At 46.7% G+C, this 21,643-nt stretch overlaps 1 protein-coding gene across 1 annotated transcript in view; it reads right to left on the bottom strand.

Annotated features, from left to right (window-relative positions):
* The window catches only part of NECAB2 (N-terminal EF-hand calcium binding protein 2), a 54,073-nt gene extending 32,854 nt beyond the window's left edge, over positions 1-21,219 (bottom strand). The window contains 3 exon segments of the mRNA XM_043985027.1: positions 3,774-3,882; positions 17,733-17,757; positions 20,989-21,219. Coding sequence (XP_043840962.1) covers positions 3,774-3,882; positions 17,733-17,757; positions 20,989-21,219 — 365 coding nt within the window.
* Between the last annotated feature and the right edge of the window lie 424 nt (positions 21,220-21,643).

The raw sequence follows: 21,643 nt of genomic DNA, 5'->3' as shown, positions 1-21,643 counted from the left end.
AAAAATGGTTCTGGATGTACCCATCCTGAACAATTCAGAGTGTGTTGTGCCAAAGGGATGCTATGCAGAAAGGGTCTGGAAAGAAGTGGAAGGGAAAGGTTTTGATCTCAAGGACACTACACTGTATATGGGAGGAAAAATCAATGTCACTTGGATGGTGATAAAATGGCTGAGCAAGGAATCGTCTACTTAAGAAGTTCGAGGACTATCATAGATAGTCCTGGCATATAAAAAGTTCCCCCACCTCAACTACCATGGCCCAAGTCTTCTCTCCAGGGATATCATCACCCACCAGTGTTACACCTCCACAATCCAGAGCTGCGACAACCTCCTATGTTTCCATTTCTCCCTGCTCTTTGATGCTCCCTAAACATATTGTTTTCACCCAGTCCCTAATTACTCTTCCCTTCCCTGCTTTCCAAGCCATCACCCTTGCTCTAGCCTCATATTTCTCTCTTTCTAATCTTAACCCGATAGTTAACCCATTTAATTTTACCCTCTCCCCTCTCTTCAAATCACTGATCACCACTTATTCCTTTCAAATTCCCACTATTTTGCCATCTCCCCTCCTACTCTGGTGCACTGACATACATTGAGAGAGGAAGGCAGGCATTCATATTGACTGGTCCACTATGAAAATGTTGGCTAATTTCAACTGGGTCCTCACCGCTGCATGGCAATCCTACTGCTCCCTGTAACTATCCCCCTCTTTCAAGGTATCGGTTCGGAATCTTCTCATGACACGAATATCATCTCTGTCCTCACTCTCTCAGCAGAAGACACTGTCTCTTATTTTACCAACAAAACTGAGGCCATCTGTTGTGAGCTCTCTTTTCTTCTCAATTCCACACCTCCAATACTTTGAACCCTAATTCCCTTTCCCTACTCTTTTGCTCCAGTCTCTGAAGAAGTGTCACTTCTCTTTGCCAAAACTAACCCTTCTCCCTACTACCACTCACTGGAGCTTGCTCCTTCCACTATCTCTCTAACCTCCAGTCTTTATCGACTGGCTCCTTCTCTGATGCATACAAATATGCACAGACGTCTCCCACCCTTACCAAAAAAAAAAAAAAAAACCACCTTCCTTTGATCTTACCGTCCTCTCAAGCTATTTTCCTCCACTTCACTGTCATAATCCTTGAAGAAGCTTTCCCTTCTCAGCGCTTTGCAATTTTGCTGCTGACCTTCCTACTTCACTGAAACTTCTCTTTCTGTGTCTCTCTGTGTGTCTCTCTCTCCCTTCCTCCCTCCCTCCATCTCTTTGTCTCTCTCTCTCTGTATCTCTCTCTCCCTCCCTCCCTGTCTCTCTGTCTCTGTCTTTCCCTCCCTCCTCCCCGCCCCACCCCGCTTCCCCCCCTCCCATATCCGATTAGTTCCAAATCCTGTGGACTTCACCTTCACAACATCTCTTGCTTCCTTCCCTTTCTCTCTATTCATATGGCCCCATCACCTTATCACCTCTTGCCTGGATTGCTACAATTACTCCTAAATGGTCTCCCTGATTTCAGATTTGTCTCTCTCAAGTTATCCTCCATGCAATTGTCATATTGATATTCCTAAAACACAGGATTGCTTCTGTTGCTCCTCTGCTCAAGAATGCTCACTGGCTCCTTATTGACTCTGGGATCAAATACAAACTCCCTTGTTTAGCATTTAAAGTCCTCACAATATGCCTTCGACACATCTTTCCTGAATTGTTTCCTATTATTCCCTCCATATTCCAGCCAATCTGACCTACTCGGGGTGCCTTATTCACAATAATCTGTTTGTTTTTTCTTGGTCGAATGTAAGCTTCTTTAGGGCAAAATTTGTTCTGTTTTTATTTTTGTGTCCCCAGGTGCCTGGCACTGAGGGAGTGCATGGGGAGGACAGGGAAAGGATCCTGAAAAGCTGAGTAAAGGTGAGCAGGTCCTCAGAGACTTGGAGCTTGGGAAGGAGAGACCACTGAAGACAGACTTTTTAGTAGAATTCCCATTAAAAAGATCTAGGGAGGGGGCAGTTAGGTGGAGCAGTGAATAAAGCACCGGCCCTGGATTCAGGAGGACCTGAGTTCAAATCTGGCCTCAAACACTTGACACAAACTAGCTGTGTGACCCTGGGCAAGTCATTTAACCATCATTGCCCTGCCCCCCCCAAATCTAGGGGTTTTAGTGGATTGTAAACTCATTATGAGACAATAGGGTGTTGTTGTTCGGTCACTTTTTAGTCATGTCCCACTCTCTTTGACCCCATTTGTGGTTTTCTTGGCAAAGACACTGGAGTGGTTTGCCATTTCCTTCTCCATCTCATTTTACAGATGAAGAAACTAAGGTAAACAGGGTGAGGTGACTTGCCTAGGGTCCCACGGCTAATAAGTATCTGAGGTTGGATTTGAACTCAGGAAGATGTTTCCCTGACTCCAGGCCCAGTGCTCTGTCGACTGTGCCACCTAGTGCCCATAATAGGGTCAACATGGTGCATGGTACCTAACAAAGACTAATGCTATCTCAGGCTGCATTAAGAGAGGCACGGTATCCAGAATGGGGGAGTAATAGATTAGATAGATGGATAAATAGATGGATGGGTAGACAGAGATATACACATACACATATATAGATGTGTGTATGTCTATGTCTGTGTATGTGTGTGTGTATGGGTCAAGGCACATCTGGTTCTAGACTCTACATTTCTGGAAAGACATAGATCCCTGGAAAGCATCAAGAAGAGAGGAACCAGAAAGGTGAGAAGCCTAGAGTATATGACATAGGGTGGAAAAGGGGAGGCTTAGGGCGACCCTGACAGGATGGCTTAGATTCTTCTTGGCTGCAGAGAACAGAACCAGATCTAAGCCTATATTGGAGGTCATTAAGCAGAGGTGGGAGGAGCACTGTTCGGGGAGGCTGATGGAGGTTATACTTAATCAGGTACATTTGTTTTGGACCAGAGAGCCTCTGAGGTCCCTCGTAACTCTTAGATTCTGTGATACTATAACCTCATAGTCTAGCTTAGGGCCTGGCCTGGGGCCACTCAGAACCTGGGAGAGCAACCTCAACAATTTACAGCTCTCTGGCACAGGGCGAAGATGGCTTCAGAAGGAAGTGGCAATGGACTTCTGAGAACAAACCTAGCCCACCACTACCCCTAATCCACATGTTCTTAAGAGATTCCTTTTTCTAGGCTCCTTTCTGTCCTCAAAGCCTTTATTTTCCCATATGTGCACTGAGGAAATGGATCCAGGCCTTTTCTCTTAGAAAGAGGTTGGAAGAGGTTTGGGGTATGTGGATCCATCAGTCACAATAGAAGCCATGGAGGTCCTCTAAGAGGTCCCTTAAGATTCTATGAATCTAGGGGCAGCTAGATGGCACAGTGGACAGAGCACCGGCCCTGGAGTCAGGAGTACCTGAGTTCAAATCTGGCCTCAGACACTTAACATTCACTAGCTGTGTGACCCTGGACAAGTCACTTAACCCCAACTGCCTCACTAAAACAAAACAAAACAAAAAGATTCTACGAATCTTGTCCGATGTAATCTAGAATTCCTTGAAAAGTCAAGCAAAGTGACTTTTGGACAAACTACTGTTTTTAGGTTAGAGAAGCTATCCAGGGTCCCCCATCCACTAGTGAGGAACATTGAAAATTGTCGTTAAGAGAATAGTTGTCTCTCTCGCTCTTCTGTTTTCTCACCCAAACCCCTGCATTTTGATTGGTATAGTTACAAAGCTGTGGCTGCTGTGGGCTGTGAGTGATCCCAGGCTATAAGAACAGCTCCATGTTGGGGAAATATGAGGACTCACTTGGTGTTGTCAGAATCAATCGTGTGAAAGAGCTTCTCGAGTTCTTCTTCATTAAGGACACCATCTGAAAAAAACAACTGGAATTCTTCCAAGGACAACTTCCCATCATCTAAAAAGAAAGAAGACAGGAGACATCAAGGGTCAGGAGACAAAGAGCAACTCCGTGGTCCATTGGGACCAAGGAGCAAGGAGAATGGAAACTCAGGTAATCCCTAACCCCCCAAATCCCCAATCACAAATAATCCCCAAACTCAGAGGTGACCTACACATTATAGATAATCCCCAAATCTAGAAAATTCCAAACCTAAATAATCCCCAATCAACAGATAATCCCCGAAACTATAGTATAGGGGTCCCATACATTTTACTCCCTAATATCAACTCTTTTCCAACTGTGATAAAGTCCAGGCCTGGGCCTAAGGGGAGTGTGTACCCATCTGTCCATCTCTCCTCTATCTCATACTAGACCTCTGTCTTTTTATCACCCATCTTACAAGGTCCTTCTTTTTCCCCTAGAGTGGAACCAGCCAGGGTTTGGTGTTCCTTTATCCTCAGACTGCTCTGTTCCCTGGTTCAGGAAAGGCAGCCCTGAGCTACTTCTCCTTTTAAACATCATAAACGTTTTTATTTAAAGTTTTGAGCTCCAAATTCTACCCCTCCTTTACTCCCTCCCCTCCCTCCTCCCTGAGGTGGTAAGCAATCAGATATAGGTTGTACATGTACAATTATGGAAAACATTACATTAGTCATTTTGTATAAGAAACCTTGGATAAAAGAAAAAAAGTGAAAAATAGCACGCTTCAGTCTGTCTTCAATCAATATCAGCTCTTTCTTATGAGGTGGAGAGTATGTTTCATCATTAGTTCTTTGGGATTGCCTTGGCTCATTGGATTGCTGAGAATAGTTAAGTCATTCACAGTTCTTCGTTGAACAATATTGCTGTCTCTGTGCACAACGTTCTCCTGGTTCTGCTCACTTCACTATACATCAGTTCATATAAGTCTTTCCAGACCTTTCTGAAATCATCCTGTTTACTGTATTTCTTATAGCACAGTAATATTCCATCACCATCATATACCAGAGCTTGTTTAGCCATTCCCTAATGGATGGGCATCCTCTTGATTTCCAATTCTTAGCCACCACAGGAAGACCTGAGCTACTTTTTGAGGAAGATTTAATTGGCAGGAAAAAGTCCAATCTATCTTTCATCCTGCAGTTCTGAGGCTGCGGTCACATAAGTCATAAGGTAATAGCACCAGAGCTGGAAGGATTTCAGAGGCCATTTGCCCAACACCATCATTTTACAGATAAGGAAAGTGAACCCCAAGGAGGTTAGTAACTCTCCCAATATCACAACAGGCACTAAGCATTTGAGACAGGATTTGAACCCAGGCCCTCTGACTCTAAAATCAGAGCTCTTTCCAATGCCTACTGACTTCCATTGGGAACAAGTTCTTTGCCCAGATCTACATGGTATAGTCCCCTCTGCCCATGAAGCCAGAATGCATTCTGGACGCTTCATGGGTCTGCAAAGACGCAGGAGATTTGGGTAAGATATCCACGGGGCTCAGAAGCAAACCCTTAACCCAGAGTGAGGCACGGAGGCTCAGGATGAGAATCGCACTCTTGTTTTTCTCAGCTTGAGTCGGGTTCTAGGAGCACAGGGTTCTCTTGAGTTTATTTCTGTCTCCATAGCTTCCAATCTTGGGCGAAAGTGTCTGGCTTTTCTCCTCCAGGGAGATGGCCCTGTAGGCTCTAGATAGGGTACACAGATGAGCTTCCGCCTTCTCCATCTGCTCATCCCCAACACTCCTTCCTCCCCCCTCCCTACTTAGACTCCTTCTACCTCCTCTTCTCTCCTATTACCCCCAGGGCCTGGTAGGTGCTGCTGTTAGAATAACCTCCCCATCCTCCTTGAGAGATCAGAGACAACCCCACCATGAGGGTCCAGTATCTTGGGCGGTTGGGGAGGAGGGTCCTATCAGTACACAGTTCTCTCAGACAGACAGACAGGAGGGGAATTAATTACTCCAGAGGTTGTTTGACCTGAATCTCTTCCTTAATGAACTATGAAATCCACCCATTTCTTTTCTGTTCTTCAAGGCACTAAGAATGGTGACTCTTCACCTGACCCATTATCTCATTATCTTCCTTAGTATCTTTTTTCCTAAAACTTCTCATACTTCTGGCTCGACCATGTCTGTGGCCACCATCATTCATCCAGGGTACTGTATTCTAAGTCTTAAGTTTATCTGAGATTTTTCCTTCTCTGTTACCCAAAGGTCCATGGGACTTTCCCATCCCACTTCCAACTGAAATCTCCTATATGTGTTGTTATCCACACTTTACTTCCTGCCCCAATTAGAATATGTTGTCCGGTCAATTAATAAGTGCCTACAATGTAGCAAGGTTGGGGGCTAATTCCTGGAGCTCAAAGTGCTTTGCATATAGTAAGTGCTAAATAGATGATTTTTCATTTATTCATCTATCTCAACATCACTAGTATTCATTTCCTCTTCTCCAATTTCACTGCCATCATCCCCAGTAAAGGCACTTAATTACCACCTGCCTGGATTATTGCAAACAGCTCTCTCACAGCATTTATCATCTCTGTTCTCTTCCACTTCCAAACTAACCATCAGACTTTTACCAAGATCATCTTTATTAGAAATAGACCAGCCGTGTCACTCTGCTCCAGAGTCTTTGGTGGCTCCCTATTACCTCCAGGATAAAGTTTAAACTCCATAACCTGACATTCAAGGCTCCTGAAACCTGCTACCACTCTATTTTTCTAACCATCTCTACCACTCTTAAGCCGGGATCACTCAACATTCTCTGTGATCTCCTGCTCCAATGTCTTTGCTCAAATTGGTTCTCGTGCCCTGGAATTCTCTCTCTCACCCTCTTCATTGATTGAAGATTCATTGATTAAGTTTGATTGAACTTAAAAGCCCATTTCACACGTCACCTCCTCCATGAAGCTTTCCTCTAAGAATCCACCTTCCCTCCCAAACCCAACCCAACACTCTCCTCTGCACCTCACTCGGGAATTTATCCCACACTGTTTTGAATTATCCTTACCTGTGCTAGTGTCTTTTAGACTACAAGGTCTTTGAGGGCAGAGACCAGGGTCTCATTTAAACCCCAGAACAGTCTTCTGTACACATGTTGGAGCTTAATCAATGGTTGCTATGCTTCATTTTCCTGGTCTGAAAGCTAAGTCTACTACAGATAGTGATGGGGGTGGGGGGCAGCTAGGTGGCGCAGTGGATAGAGCACCAGCCCTGGAGTCAGGAGGACCTGAATTCAAATCTGGCCTCAGACACTTAACACTTACTAGCTGTGTGACCCTGGGCAAGTCACTTAACCCCAACTGCCTCACTAAAACAAACCAAAACCAAAAACAAAACAAAACCCCCCAAAACCCCCACCAGATAGTGATGGGGGTAAGGGGTCTTTTTCATGACACTCCTTATATGTCTCACAGTGTCTTCAGAAGCTAACTTCTTTTGTCCTGAGTTATTCCAGGAGACCAGTAAAGCAGGGGGATACTTGCCCTTTAAAACACTCTGGTGGGCTCCTTTCCTCCCTACAAGAGCTCCCACCCATATCTTCCCCAGGATAGGGGAAGAAAGCCAGCAAAAGAGAATAGGAAGGTGAGTGGGGGGAAGAAAGGAGGGAGGAACCATGACTCAGGGTCTCTGCCTCAGCTTTCATCTCTTTCTCTTTCTTTCTAACCATATCTCTGCTCTGACGTTTCGGCCCAATGACCAGAGATAACAAGAAGAACCAAGAAGGAGACGATGAACCCAAGAGCATCCGTCCCCAGTGACGGACCACAAGCCTAATGAATCCACCTCTAATTAGGGGGAAGAGTCACCAAGTCAATGCAATGGCTTCAGTTGGACCACAGCGCTGGCTGGCATCCTTACGTTGGATCAACTTCAAGTGTACGTGTATTCAAGTGTGTCCGAGCTAACCAAGTGAGACTGAAGCCTACACTAACGAGATGGGTCCGGTCGCTTCCATAACGAGCTAGGGCCAGTAGCCTCACTAACAAGTGAGCACTGACAGCTTGTGTGGCATGTGACCTTTCAAATGCCAAACTCCTTCCTTTAAAACTCTCTCTCTCTCTCTCTCTCTCTCTCTCTCTCTCTCTCTCTCTCTCTCTCTCTCTCTCTCTCTCTCTCTCTCACACACACACACACACACACACACACACACACTCAAGTGTCTCCCATGGCTATACTGTGGGGAAATATGGATAGTACTGCCCACTATCTGTGGCTGGCTCTGGATCCTCTTGAGTGACTGTCTCTCGGCTCCTTACCTTCACCGCTCCCCCAACAGGTCTCTTTCCCTTTATTTTACAGCACCCCACCCCACCCCAACCCCCTACTCCAATCTTGAATCTTAGTTCACTTTGGTCCCTTCCTACTTGGGGAAGGAAAGGGCATAAGCATTTATATAGTACCTACCATGTGTCGGGCACACTACTCTGTGGTTTTGACATTTTTTTTCTAACAAATATTATCTCATTTGATACTGAGTCTCACAAATTTGCCATCAGAACCAGGGCAAGCCTTTTGTCCTCTCAGGCCCTCAGTTTCCCTGTTTGGAAAGTAGGAGGGTTGGACTCGACATATAATCTCTAAGGCCTCTTCTTGCTCCAAATGGAAGTGTCTAAAACCAAATACATCAGCTGTCTAACACCACAAAATGAGCTCCACTCTGTGACTTTCCAATTTCCATCAATGACACGTACAATTACTTTCCCTGCCAGCCAGGCCAGAAAGCCTGGTTTGTTCTAATCTTTTTCCTTCTTCCTCATTCCCAGCATTTCAAAAAGTCCCTAAGATTTTACAGCAACTTCCTTCCTGATAACTCTCATACCCACCCTCTCCTACTCATCACCTCTCGCCTAAACTGCTGGAGTGGCCACCTAAATGGCTCCATGCCAGCTGTTGTCTCTTCCTCTATATCATATTTTATTTTGGTCTTTTTGCAGGGCAATGAGTATTAAGTGACTTTCCTGGGTCACACAGCTAGTAAGTGTCAAGTGTCTGAAGCCGGATTTGAACACAGGTCCTCCTGAATCCAGGGCTGGTGCTCTATCCACTGCGCCACCTAGCTGCCCCCTCCATATCATATCATACATAGCATGCCGTTCATCTCCCTAATTTACAGCACTAAACATGTCGCCCCCTTCCTCAAGAACCTCCAGTGAGCCCCGATTGCTCACTGGATCTAAAAGTTCAAACTCCTTAGACCGTTATGAAAGACCCTGTGGAATCCAACATTAGACTGCTTCTCCAGCCCCAGCCTCCCATAAGTCCCTGAGCGAATCCCTATCTAGTCAGGCTGGTCTCTTTCCCCTCCATGAGGATAATCCCTGTCTCCCAATTGTTGCTCATATTCCACCCGCCAGATACCCTTTCCCCTGTACCCTTCTAAGAGCCTATCCTGTCTAGCTCTCCCTATATTGTTCTAATCTACCTGTCACCCCTAGATCCTGCTTTAGCCCACCTACTTTGGGAAGGTGGCACAATGTCAAGAAGACTCATTTTCTTGAGTTCAAATCTAGCCCTCAGACACTAGCTGTGTGACCCTGGGTAAGTGACTTCACCCTGTTTGCCTCAGTTCCCTCATCTGTCAAATGAGCTGGAGAAGGAAATGGCAAACCCCTCCAGTATCTTTGCTAAGAAGACCCCAAATAGGGTCATGGAGAGTCAGACACGACTGAACAACTACACTTTGAGAAGCCTTCCCTGACTATTCCAGACCACAGACATTTTCCCTTTCCTGAACTCTTACAACACTTACATGAGGATCAGGCATATTAAGATTTGGGTACATACACTGTAATATCCCCCTGTGTTGGTCTTGTCTTCATACATATCTAGACAACAAACTCCTACAAAGTAGAATTTGTGGGGAATTTTAAACTATTCTGGGGAAAAGAAAGGGATCAAAAAGGGATAGGCCCAATGGCTGGAGCAGAGAGGACAGACAGAAGGCTGAACCACTCATTTCTCACTTTGTTCCTATTTTCTTTGCAAAGGAGAATGGTGTTTGGGCTGGAAAGCACAGAACATAAGTGACTAATAAGGAAGCAGCTAGTTGCCCTCGGTGAATCCAAGTCCCCACAGCCAGACGAAGTGCATCCCAAGATCGTGAAGAATAGGTTTTTCAGTCCTGAATGTGATTGTTGAGTCACTTTCACTGACATTTGGAAGATCTTAGGGCACGAAAAGGTCCTGTGGGACTAAAGGAGGGGAAATTTTGCCACAGTTTTCAAAAAAAAAAAAAAAGGAGGATAGAGTCTGCAACAAGAGGTCAACTCGGTTCGATTCAATAAGTATTTTCTAAGTGTCTACTATGAGAAAATTACTGTACTGGGGATTGGGCTATAAAGACAGAATGAAAGACCTCACCCCTGAAGTAGCCTCCATTCTCCTGAAGAAGAGAGGACATTTACTGAGATAATGAAGTCACTGAGCTTTACTTTGATTCTCGGGAAAAAAAATAAAATAAAATGTATTATTAAAGGATGGCTGGTGAACATATACAAAGTAATCTGGCATCACTATGTGTGGACTAAATCATTTCCTCTTCTGACAGGGTTACTTACTTAGAGGAATAGATCAGGAGAATGCTATAGGCATGCTTTCCCTAGATGTAAGCAAAGCATGTGACAGTCTTTTATGTTGTTATTGTAGAAAAGATGGAGAGATTGTGGGTCAGATGACAGAGGTAAGGCGGATTTGGAAATGGTTGAGTGACTGGATACAAAGAGAAGCTATTAATTATTCAGTGCCAACTTGGAAGGTGGCCTTCAGCAGAATGGGCCCTTGGCCCTGGGCTGTTTAATTATTTTTATTAATGACTTGGATACAGCAGTAGATGGCATGCCTATCCAATTGGGGGATGGCAGGGAGCTAGGGAGGATGGTTTACAAATGGGATATCAGGACCTAAAAAAAAGATACTGCCAAATTTAAGCAGCTGAAATGTAATAGGGATAAATACAAAGTCTTGTCTTTGTGTTTGGAAAAAAATCAGGTGCATGAGTACAAGGTTAAATGACAGTTTGTGTAGAAAAGATCTGAAGGGTCCTAGTAGACGGCAAGCTCAAAATGAATCAACCAGCACAAGCGATTGCTATGTGCCAGACACTGTGTTAAGTTCTGGGACAGAAGGGCAAAAAGAAAAATAAGTCCCTGTCCTCAAGAAGCTCATATTCTAATGAGGGAAGCCAACATATAAAAAAGGGGTGAAAAGTTGGGGGAGAGGAGTGGGAGAAGGTACCCACACTGGGGCATAGTAGAGAAAGAAGTCCTAGAGAGTTGGAAGTGGAGTCTAGAGAAAAAAGAGTGAACATGATTGGGCTTTGCTCTTTTCTTTTCTTTCTTTCTTTTTTTTTTTTGGTGGGGCAATGAGGGTTAAGTGACTTGCCCAGGGTCACACAGCTAGTAATTATCAAGTGTCGGAGGCGGGATTTGAACTCAGGTCCTCCTGAATCCAGGGCCCGTGCTTTATCCACTACACCACCTCATTGGCCCTGCTCTTTTCTTAAAGTGGAGGTTCAGGGAAGAACTGATCAATCAGAGGAAAGGGTCTTCCAGAATGCGAAGGGGACCATGGCATGGTGGAGAATGAAGTATGGAGAGTCAGGAGTGGGGCCCAGAGAAGAATGGAGTGAACACGGGATGGTGGGTGATAGGATGGGGACAATGGGATCATGGGGTAGGAGCTAGGTAGGAGACCTCCTTCCTGTTGTTGTGCCAAGGAGCTGTGGCTTGGGTGGGTAAATAGGGAAGGATTCACCAAAGGATGAAGATAAGAGGGGGAGGAGGAGGAGGAGGAGGAGGAGGAGGAGGAGGAGGAGGAGGTGTTGATTTTTGGCTGAATTATAAGAGCTATGGTGTCCAGGACACTAGTGCGAGGAAGCCTAGTATGGGTACTTATCATCTTGTATCACTTCCCAGGGCCCTGGTCAGATCATCTCTGGATTATTATGTTCAGTTCTTGCTCCCAAATTTTAGGAAAGAAATTGGTAAACTGCAGAACATCAAAAGGAGGACAAATAAGAATGGGGTGAAGGGACATGAGATTATGCCACATGTGAGCTAATTAAAAGAACTAGAGAAGACAGGGCAGCAAGGTGGTGCAGTGCATAGAGTGCTGACCCTGAGTTCAAATCCGGCCTCAAACATTTACTAGCTGTGTGACCCTGGGCAAGTCACTTCGCTGTTTGCCTGAGTTTCCTCATCTGTAAAATGAGCTGGAGAAGGAAATAGCAAACTATTCCACTATCTTTACCAAGAAAATCCCCAATAGGGTTAAGGATAGTGGGACACAACTGAACAACAACAAAGAGAAAACTTTGGGAATGTAGAGAGCTATTTTCAAGTATCATGTGTAAGGGAAATTTGACTTATTCTGTTTGGTCCCAGAAAGCAGAACTGGGAGCAAGGGATGGATGTTGCAAAGAGGAAGAGGATTTTTTGGAGGATTTGGGGGAGGACTTGGACAAAAAATAATAATAGCTACCATTTATAGATCCCTTTAAGGTTTGCAGAACCTTTACATGTATTAGCTCAGTTGATCCTCACAACAACCCTGAGAAGGAGGCGCTTTTATCAATACCCCATTTGGTAGATGATGAGGAAACTGAGACAAAGAAAAGTGAAGGACTTCCTGGGGGCCACACAGCCAGTCAATGTCTGAGGCAGGATTCAAACTCTGCTCTTCCTGACTCCGAGTCCTTTGTTCTATCTACTGTGCTACCTAGAGTCAGTCACTCAGGATAAGAGGATATGGATGGGTTGTGATCTTCATTGTTTCAGTTTTTCACACACATTGATGAACTCACAGATTTAAGGGATGGAGTGAAGAAAACCTTCCTAACAAGTAGAACTGTCCAAAAGTGGAATGGGGAAGATAATGAATTTCCCTTCATTGGAAGTCTCAAAGCAAAGGCTAAATGACTATGTCAGGTACAGATTAGGCGTCAATAGACACTTAAGGGTTAACCATTTTTTTATTAGTCTTTAAATTTTTTTAAAGATTCTTTTGACATGGGATGATAGATTGCATATGTCGGTAATCTGGGTCTTCACCCCACAAAATCTATGGCAGGGTCTAGTGGAGAGGTCATGTGACTTGTAATCAGAATCCCTGACTAATTCCTGGATCTGATTTTCATTTGATATGGGGTAAGCTATTTTCCTTCTCCCGGCTTCTGTTTCCCTCTATGTAAAAAATGAAGAGTTTGGATATTTAAAACAGCATATTTTTTTGTAGTAGCCAAGAACTGGAAATAAAGTTAATACCCCTTAATTGGGGATTGGCAAAACAAGTTGTGGTACATTAATGTAATGTGGAATATTACTGAGTTGTAAGAAATGATGAGTGTGATGAATACAGAGTAGGGGAAGACACATGAATGTAAAGTCATCAGAATCAAGAAAACAATACCCACAATGACTACAACAATGGAAATGGAAAGAACAACAAAATGATCGAAACTGAATATGCTGCAAAAAATGATCAAATTTTGCCTTCTGAGATATGAAAAGGTACCTGCCCCCTCTCTCTGCTTCTTTGCATTCATGTTGTATATATATATATGTATATGTATGTATGTATATATATACACACACACACAGTGTTAAGACTTTTTAGTATATTGATTAGTTATTATGAATTGTAGTATTTTTTATCTCTTCTTTATTTCTCAGTATAAGAAATGAGAAAGGGAGGAGGGAGATTTGCAAAAGATAGCAATAAAATTTATTTTTAAAAAAAGGGGAAAATGGGTAGCTTGGACTAGATACCTAAGGTTCCTCCTAGCTCCACATCTTACAGACATAGACATACAGTGTCTGAAATTCAGAGACCGACTGGGGAAACTACCATAGTAACAGGTAGCATGAATTTAACCCTCCCACGATAGCTATACCTGGGCACTAGAGAAAATAAAGCAGTCGAGGCTGAGGAAGGAGAGCAGCCCCTGCCTCAAGAAAACCAGTGGGGGAGTTTCTCTCATCAAAAGGACTGCTCAACCATCTTCTCTTTCCTCCCCACTGTCCTCCCTCTCCGCCTTCTTTGTCTAATGAGCCCATTAAATTCCTGAGAAATCATAGCCTGTGACCCAGTGTTCCTAAGCTTTCTAATGAGGAGGAAGAAGCACAATGAAAATGTAATCCCGGTCTATGCTTGGGGAAGGGATGAACAGCCTCTCACGTGGAGTCACATACGCTGATGGTCAAAAATAGCTTTAGGGACCACTGCTTCAACACACGTCTTCCTTTTGCTCCTCCACGCTTTCTCAAAGGTTTTTCTCAACCCGACTTTGCCTTTTTTTTTTTTTTTAGCTCTACCATGAAAAGAACATTAGATTTCTGAAGTCCGAAGATGTGGATTCAAATCTTGGCCACTCACTCACTGTGTGACTTGGGGAAAGTAATTTTTGCCTCTCTGGGCCTCAGTTTCTCCAGCTGTAAAATTGGGGATGTTGGACTAGATGACCTCTGAAATGCCTTCTTGATTGTTCAAGGGCCCCTTCTTTTCTTTTCTCCCTTCTCATGTCCCCTCTTCCCTTTCTCCCAGCCCCTTTACCTCAAGTCAGTTCAACCAGCATTGATTCTGCTGTGTGCCAGGGGTCTCACTGAACCTTGGAGAGAAAGAAGGCAAAACAAAATAGTACCTGCCCTCACAGAACTAGATGGGGGCAATGACTAGAGTGCCAGACTTGGAGTCAGGAAGATCTCAGTCCAAATCCTCCCTCAGATATGTATTAGAAGTGTGACCCTGGGCAAGTCACATGAATTTCTTTCTGCCTCAGTTGATCACATCTCTAAAGTGGGACTAATAACACTCCACAAAGCTGTGAAGATCAACTGAGATGACACCTGTACAGCTCTTTGTAAACTTTCAAATGCTATGTGAATGCTGACTAGCATCATCTTCGTCATCACCAAAAGCAGCATCATCAATGCCATCATCGCCGCCACCACCATCTTCATCATCCCCACCACCATCTTCATTATCATCACCTTCGTCATCACTACTACCACCTTCCTCTTCATCCCCATCATCCCCTTCATCATCACTATTATCACCACCATCTTCATCCTCTGGTGAAGCCTTTCTTACTTGCCTATCTAAGCCACAACTCCTTGATACAATGATGGGGAAGAGGTCTCCTTCTCTTCAGATTCCCACCTAGGTCCTAACTCTTGATCCCACTGTCCCCTTCCCACCACCCACCAGTGTTCACTCCTTCATCCCTCTCTGGGCTCCACTCCTGCCTCTCTGGACTTCTTTCTCCACCATGCTGCAGCATTACTAGCTTTCCCACCTTGGAAAATCATTGCATGCCTGGCATCCCTTCCTTTGACTGCTCAACCCCCCCCCCACTACCATTTTAAGGAAAGTGCCAAGGCTGACCACCTTTATGCCTTTCCTCTCCAGGCTCCTGACTTTCTAGATGTCTTTCTCCACAATGTCCCAACATCAATCAATCGATCAATCAACATTTATTAAGGGCACCTTCTCCCTCCTTCCTCTCCCCGTTTCGGCTCCTTTTCAGGCGTCCCTCATTAAAATGTAAATCCCTTCAAGGCAGGAACGGACTTTCTTTTTTGCCTTTCTTTGTATCCCGACATTTAGCACAGTGCCCACACGTGGTAATCACTTAATGGCTGCTTTGTTGAGTTGTTGATTTATCCAGCAAGTCAGTGGGTTAGGAAGGGGAAAGAGGCACCCAATAGGGGGTCCCTTAAGAAACCCAGGGAATATTAGGTACAAAGCCACACGTTTACACCACTGGCTGATAGGAGGGGGTTCCAACCTTTGGGCTGGAGGGGGCGATGCATAATTGACCAGGGAAATGGGATTACTAGCCCTACAGATGATGCAGTGGTGGCTCAGAGAGATGGAGTTTCTCAAAATCACACAGGAAGTTAGTGGCTGAGCCAGGACCCAGACCCAGACCCAGACTTTCTGTCTCCCAGTATTCTTTTCCTTGTGCCTCACTCACTGCTTCTGGTTGTCATTCAATGGTCTCACGTGTGGGTCACTTCTCTCCCCTGTTAAACATGTATTTAACTTAAGGACAGAGACTGTTTTGGTCTGGGTTTGATTCTTGAACTTTAGTATAGTGGTGGGGGGGGGCATCTTTCCCTCTAGATTCCTACCCCATGCCAATAAGTGCCAGTACAGCCTTTGATTCAAAAGTCAAGCCAGCAGGTCTACGGGAGAGCAGAGGCAGGGAAAGAGGGCAGTGAGGGAGGTCAAGAGGGGAAAATGGAAGGGAGTAGGGGAAGTAGGTGGGGAAAGGTAGGGATGTGTGTGTGTGTGTGTGTGTGTGTGTGTGTGTGTGTGTGTGTGTGTGTGTGTGTGTGTGTGTGCGCTCCCAAGGGGAGAAAAGGGGGTTAAATGAGGGAGTGAAGGAATCCCCCTTTTGCCAGTTCTTCAGAATAGGGGATGAAAAGGACCAGTAATGTTCGGCTGATGGTATTTGCCTCTTCATTTATTTCTCTGCTGTTTCTGTGCTTGAGAATTCAGGTGGGGGAGGGGGTAAGGATCCACTCTGAGGCTGCTCCCACTCTTAGCCAAGATGCCCATTTTGGGGAATGGGTTATATTTCAATTTATTTTTCATGCACGATGACTTTGCCCCCGCCAGCCCAAGGCTCAGTGGGGAGCTTGTGGGTTCGTGGCAGTTTTCCCAACCACACCCTCTCCCCATGCCCCTCAAAGAGAACTCCAGTTCCAGCTTCAGCTCAAGCCTGGGTTTCACCTCCCCCTCCTACTTCATTCTCAGTGGGACTGAGGCTGGGAACAGCTCAGCTCCTGAAAGAGGGTGGGGGTGGGGGAGGTGGGGCTAAGGGGCCCAGATACTTTAATGACCTGTAATTTCATCAGTGTGGGTGCTCTCCACTGTGACATTAATCACAACCTCTTCAAGAATCATAGGAGCCTACATTTAAGAGCTGATAGGGATCTAGAGTCCATGGAGTCCAGTCCCTTCATTTTACTGAGGCCCAGAGAGGTTAACTCACATGTCTAGGGTCACACAGCAAGACACTGTCTTCCTTGAAACTAGGTCTTCCTGACTCAGTCCAGAGTCCAGAGTTGTTGTGGCCAAAAAAAAAAACCCAAACCCATTAATGTCCCAAAGGCCAATATAGTAATTAGCTTTCTCTGAGTTTAACTAGGTTGATCCTCTGACCAGAAACACATCTGTGGTCTGGAAGAGTCCCAGATTTAAAACCTTCCCAACCTGGAAGAGCCTGTTGGCATTTGCACTCTGCTCCCATAGCCTCTGACAGGCCAGGTTACTTTTAAATACAGGAGGTAGTAAGAGAGGAGGACTTTAGCAGAAGAAGGGGGCAGGGGATATTGTCAGGGAGAATAAAAGGCCAAATCCAATCCCAGCCCCAGGAGGCCCAAGCATTTGGCCTAGGCCATCCCTCAATCTGGCTACACAGAAAGTCTCAATTGCATTGTCAATCACCCAGCCTCGTCTCCGTGTCTCCCTCATCCCTTTCTTTCTGCTGTGTGTTCCCAAATCTCCCTATGCAGGCCCTTATCTCATTGGCTCAGCCCCAGTCCCCAATCAGTCCCTTCCTTTCATGAAGTCACAGGTGGGACAAGGGAGCCTACAGTAGGTGTGCAAGGACAGGATATGCCTGGCCCATCCTGGGCTTTGCTGATCCCATCTCGGAGATAGAGGTGCAGTGTTCTAGGTTCACTGCCTTTACAGTAGGGGTCCTTAATGGTTCTTTTGTGTTCTGGACTCCTTTGTCTGTCTGGGGGAGCCAATGGACCCCTCCTCAAAATCATGTTTTTAAATGCATAAAATAAAATTAATAAGATTACAAAGGTTAAAACCCCCCGAATTAGGGTCTCTCCCCCTCTTCCTGTGCTGAATTTTGCCAATGAGTACTCACCATTCTTGTCAGCACGGCGGAAAATCTGCAAGAAGGAAAGAGTCCGTGTTAATTTGAAGAGTGAAGGGAAATACTCCCAATTCCCAGCTCTGAAGGCCTTACCCCCAACCCCTTTTACCCACCTGAGGGAGAAGCCTGAGTGGCCAAAGAGGTAAGATGAATCGAAGCACATATAATCTCAGAAATGTATATTATTATACACACTGAGTCTCACTCACCTATAGATATGGCCACAGACATTCATACATCCATGCAGAGTCACAGTCACAATCACAGATATACAACGAACACACAGTTATACACATAGACATTCCCCTATACAAATAAGCTCAGCCCCCACACAAAACTGTGACGTGGGACAAGTTGTCAGCCTTCTCAACTCCTCTCCTATTCCTCCTGGAGCCAATTTTTTTCTATCTTAATAAAAAGAGAATTCTGTAAGAAATCCCAAGGAATCTAATGGTGGAATTTCAGGCACCATGAAAGGTAGGTAGGGGAGCTCTTTTAGTTGGGGTACCTCCTTCAACTCAAACCACAGAAGGGATTTGCTGCTGTGCCTATAGGTGAAGGCAGTCCTGTGATCGACCTTATATGTCTGCCCTGTATTTCATGCTTGGGCTCGCGCACGCACGCACACACGGATCATAGAATTTAGAGTTAGAAGGAATTTATGAGACATATGCAAACACATACAACCATGCGTGCCCTCATATTCATGTATCCAAAGGATGGATTCTCCTCTGGTTACCAGAGGACACGAGGCAGAAAGTTCAGGAGCTCCCCAATTCTCCCAGGGGCTGGGCTGAGGTAAGCAGGGAGGGAGGCTCTCATTTATACAAAGTGTTTTAAGGTTTGCAAAACACTTTTCAAACATTGTTTCATTTGATCCTCACAACCACCCCCATGAGGTAAGGTACTTATTATCCCCATTTTGCAGATGTGGAAACTGAGGCAGACAGAGCAGAAGTGACTTGCCCAGTGACATAGCTAATAAGCACCTGAGTTAGGATTGGAACTCAGGTCTTCCTGACTTCAGGTCCAGTGCTCTATCCACTGTGCTACCTAGCGGCTATTAAGCTGTCATTAGTAGCAGGGCATCCTGAGAAAGTTGTTTTGGGGGTAGGAAGGAGTCAGCGAGTCAGTCCAGTGTCATTTATTAAAGCTTTTACTATGTGCTAAGTGTTAGAAGGAGGCTAGGAGTTGTTTTCCTCTTTTTCTCCTTTCCCAAGACCTGCATTGAATAGGGCCTTCCCTGACTCAGTTGACCAAATAGTTCCTCCTGGCCCCAAGTACTAGACTTCAGAATGGAAAAGAGTGTGTTTGTGTGTGTGTGTGTGTGTGTGTGTGTGTGTGTGTGTGTGTGTGTGTAACTAGTGTCCTAGAGGGGCCCAGACTTCTGCGCACCGGGGATCACGTTGATCTCGAAGTCAGAGATTAGAAGGGATGAGAGTGCAGGCAAATATTAAGTAGCCTTTTGAGCCAGGACAAGAGACTAGAGACTCAGATTCATGGGATCTACTGCCTCTGTGACTGGGGGAGCTTCCAAAGGGAGCCTCCCGTGGGATCAGAGAGAGAGTCTAGAAGAGAAACGGAGGCCAGGCAGTCATCAGCCAGAGTTCAAAGGGGCTAGGAGTCGGGTAGGGGACTGGCGGTATGATACAATGGAAAGACCCGGGTTCTAACGCTAGCTCCAATACTTGTGTGGGATGTTGACAAGAAACTTCCTCGCTGTAAGTCTCAGTTTCCTCATCCACAAAATGGGAATAATACTTGCCCTAGCTATTTAACAGAGTTGTAGGAAAACACTCTCTAAACGCTATAGAAATATTGATTGTTAATGTTATTGTTTTTATTATTATTACCACTACTACTATACAGGACTGAAGGTTCTCCATGTGACAATTTTCTTATAAGTAACATAGTGGGACCTTTGTCTCTCTTTCTCTCCCCCACCAACCCCCCGCATTTGCTGCCGGGATAATTTGTGCCCTTAGACATCCTCATTTCTTGAGCAGCCTCGGTTTGCTGTCAGTCAATCGGTATGTGATTTCTGAGGAGGGGGGCAGGGCAAGAGATAAAGGACAAGAACCTGTCCCTTTTCTAGGTGTAAGGAACCATTTATGGCGGTGCCTGATTCAAGTAGAATCTTAGGAACTAGAATTTCCTACATCATCCAATCCAAACTCTCTTTTGATAAATTACTGAAGGGAAATGCTCAGATTTACAAAGAGAAGATCTGGAAGCCAAACCTTCCATCCCAAGGCAGGGTCTGGTTAGTTGGGGGTGGGGGGAACTTAGGGCGAGATATAGCCTCCACCCCAGGACTTCAAAAGAAAATGCGGAAGTCACCCCTAAAAAGGGTCGGGGCTCTGGCTTCCAGCTCAGGGAAACATCTCTTCCCCTCCCCCTCCCCACACAGATGCACAACACTTTCTGCACACATATGTCCACCACTGCTGGGGAGAAACAGCGAAGGGTCTGAACCCCACCTGCTTGGGAAGGGAAGGAGACCCCAGAAATCTACCCCCTCGACCCTGCCCCGTAACCATCAAGTAGTGATGGGACCATACCACCCGGACTCAGCCCCTTAAACTCGACCCCATCTAAACAGATTCCTAAAGCTGGGGCTGTGGAGGGGAGGTGTCCAGGGTAGGGAACCAGGTCCGAAGAGAAGGAGGGAGATTGGGGGGCGGGGGTCAGAGAGTCCTGCTAGCAGGGGAAGGAACTCTGGGAGAGAGATTGTGACCAAGGGAGAGTATTCCGGAAAGCTCCAGGAGCTAGGGAAGGGACTGTCCCAGCGAGGATATCTGGGTTCAGGGAAGGGCTGAGATGGAGAAGCTGCAGATTCGGAGAGGTCTAGGGGTGGGGAGTCCATCGGAGCTCAGTCTTGGGAGAGGAGGCGAGGGTGGGGGCAGGGGCGGAGAGGCAGAGAAGTGGGATGGGGTGGGAACCGAGGATCCTTCGGGATGAAAGGGGAACAGGGGCTGATTTCGGGAGAGGAGGGAGAAGAGAGCCCCTGGGAGAAGGGGAAGCTTTCACAGGGATCTCGAAGGATGGGAGACGAGGATACATGAGAAGGGGGAGCTAAGATCGTGCGGGAATCAGAGATGCTGAGACCGTAGGGGGACGGTGCAGGGATGGAGAGAGGTGGAGGAGAGGGAGGAGAGGTTTGAGGTGGGGGTGGGAGGACGAGGACGAGGAGGAGGAGGAAGCCCGGGGCGGGGAGGGGCCCCGGAGAGGGTCCGGTGCTACTCACGTCCAGGATGACTGAGGTGCCCCTCCGGGGCGGGGACGGGGGCGGCGGCGGCGTGGGACAGAGCCCGTGGCCAGTCCTGGCCCCCGGCCCGTCGGCCAGCGGCTCCCGGGGTTCACCCATCCTGGCTCCCACCCAACGGAGCAGCCCCCCCAGCGCCCGGCCCTGCGGCGGCGGCTCCCGGAGCAGTCTGTGCGCGCCGGCCCTGCAGAGGCGCGCCGCCCGCTCACACATCGCTCGCGCAGCGCCCGCCTCCCGCCTCCCGCCTCCCTCCCGCTGGAGCCGCCGTCGCCGCTGGCCCGACCCCCGCCCCTGGCTCCAGCGCCCGCCCGCCCACGCGTGGCCACCTCTCCCAGCCCGCTCCGGGCGGCGCCGGCGCTGCAGACCCCGCCCCCCCGGACACCGCGTGGGATGCGGGACTCGGGACGCGGGACCCAGGCTGGGGGGCGGACAGGACCACGGCGCCGGGGAGGGGGGCGCCTCGCCGGGCCCGAGCCTCCATCCCCGGCCTAGCCGAGAGCCCCAACTCCCCGGGACCCCCGATGTCCTCCCTCCCTTCCTCTTATTTCTGAGGATGATGGGGGTGGGGGAGGGCTAGGGGCTCAGTCCCAGCGGAGAGAACTGGGGGGCGCATTAGGACACTTGGGATCCGTGAAGT

The sequence above is a fragment of the Dromiciops gliroides genome, chromosome 2 (genome assembly GCF_019393635.1).
Source record: "Dromiciops gliroides isolate mDroGli1 chromosome 2, mDroGli1.pri, whole genome shotgun sequence".
NCBI lineage: Eukaryota > Metazoa > Chordata > Mammalia > Microbiotheria > Microbiotheriidae > Dromiciops > Dromiciops gliroides.
The sequence above is the reverse complement of the archived record's forward strand: the minus strand, read 5'-3'. Positions and strand labels throughout refer to the sequence as shown.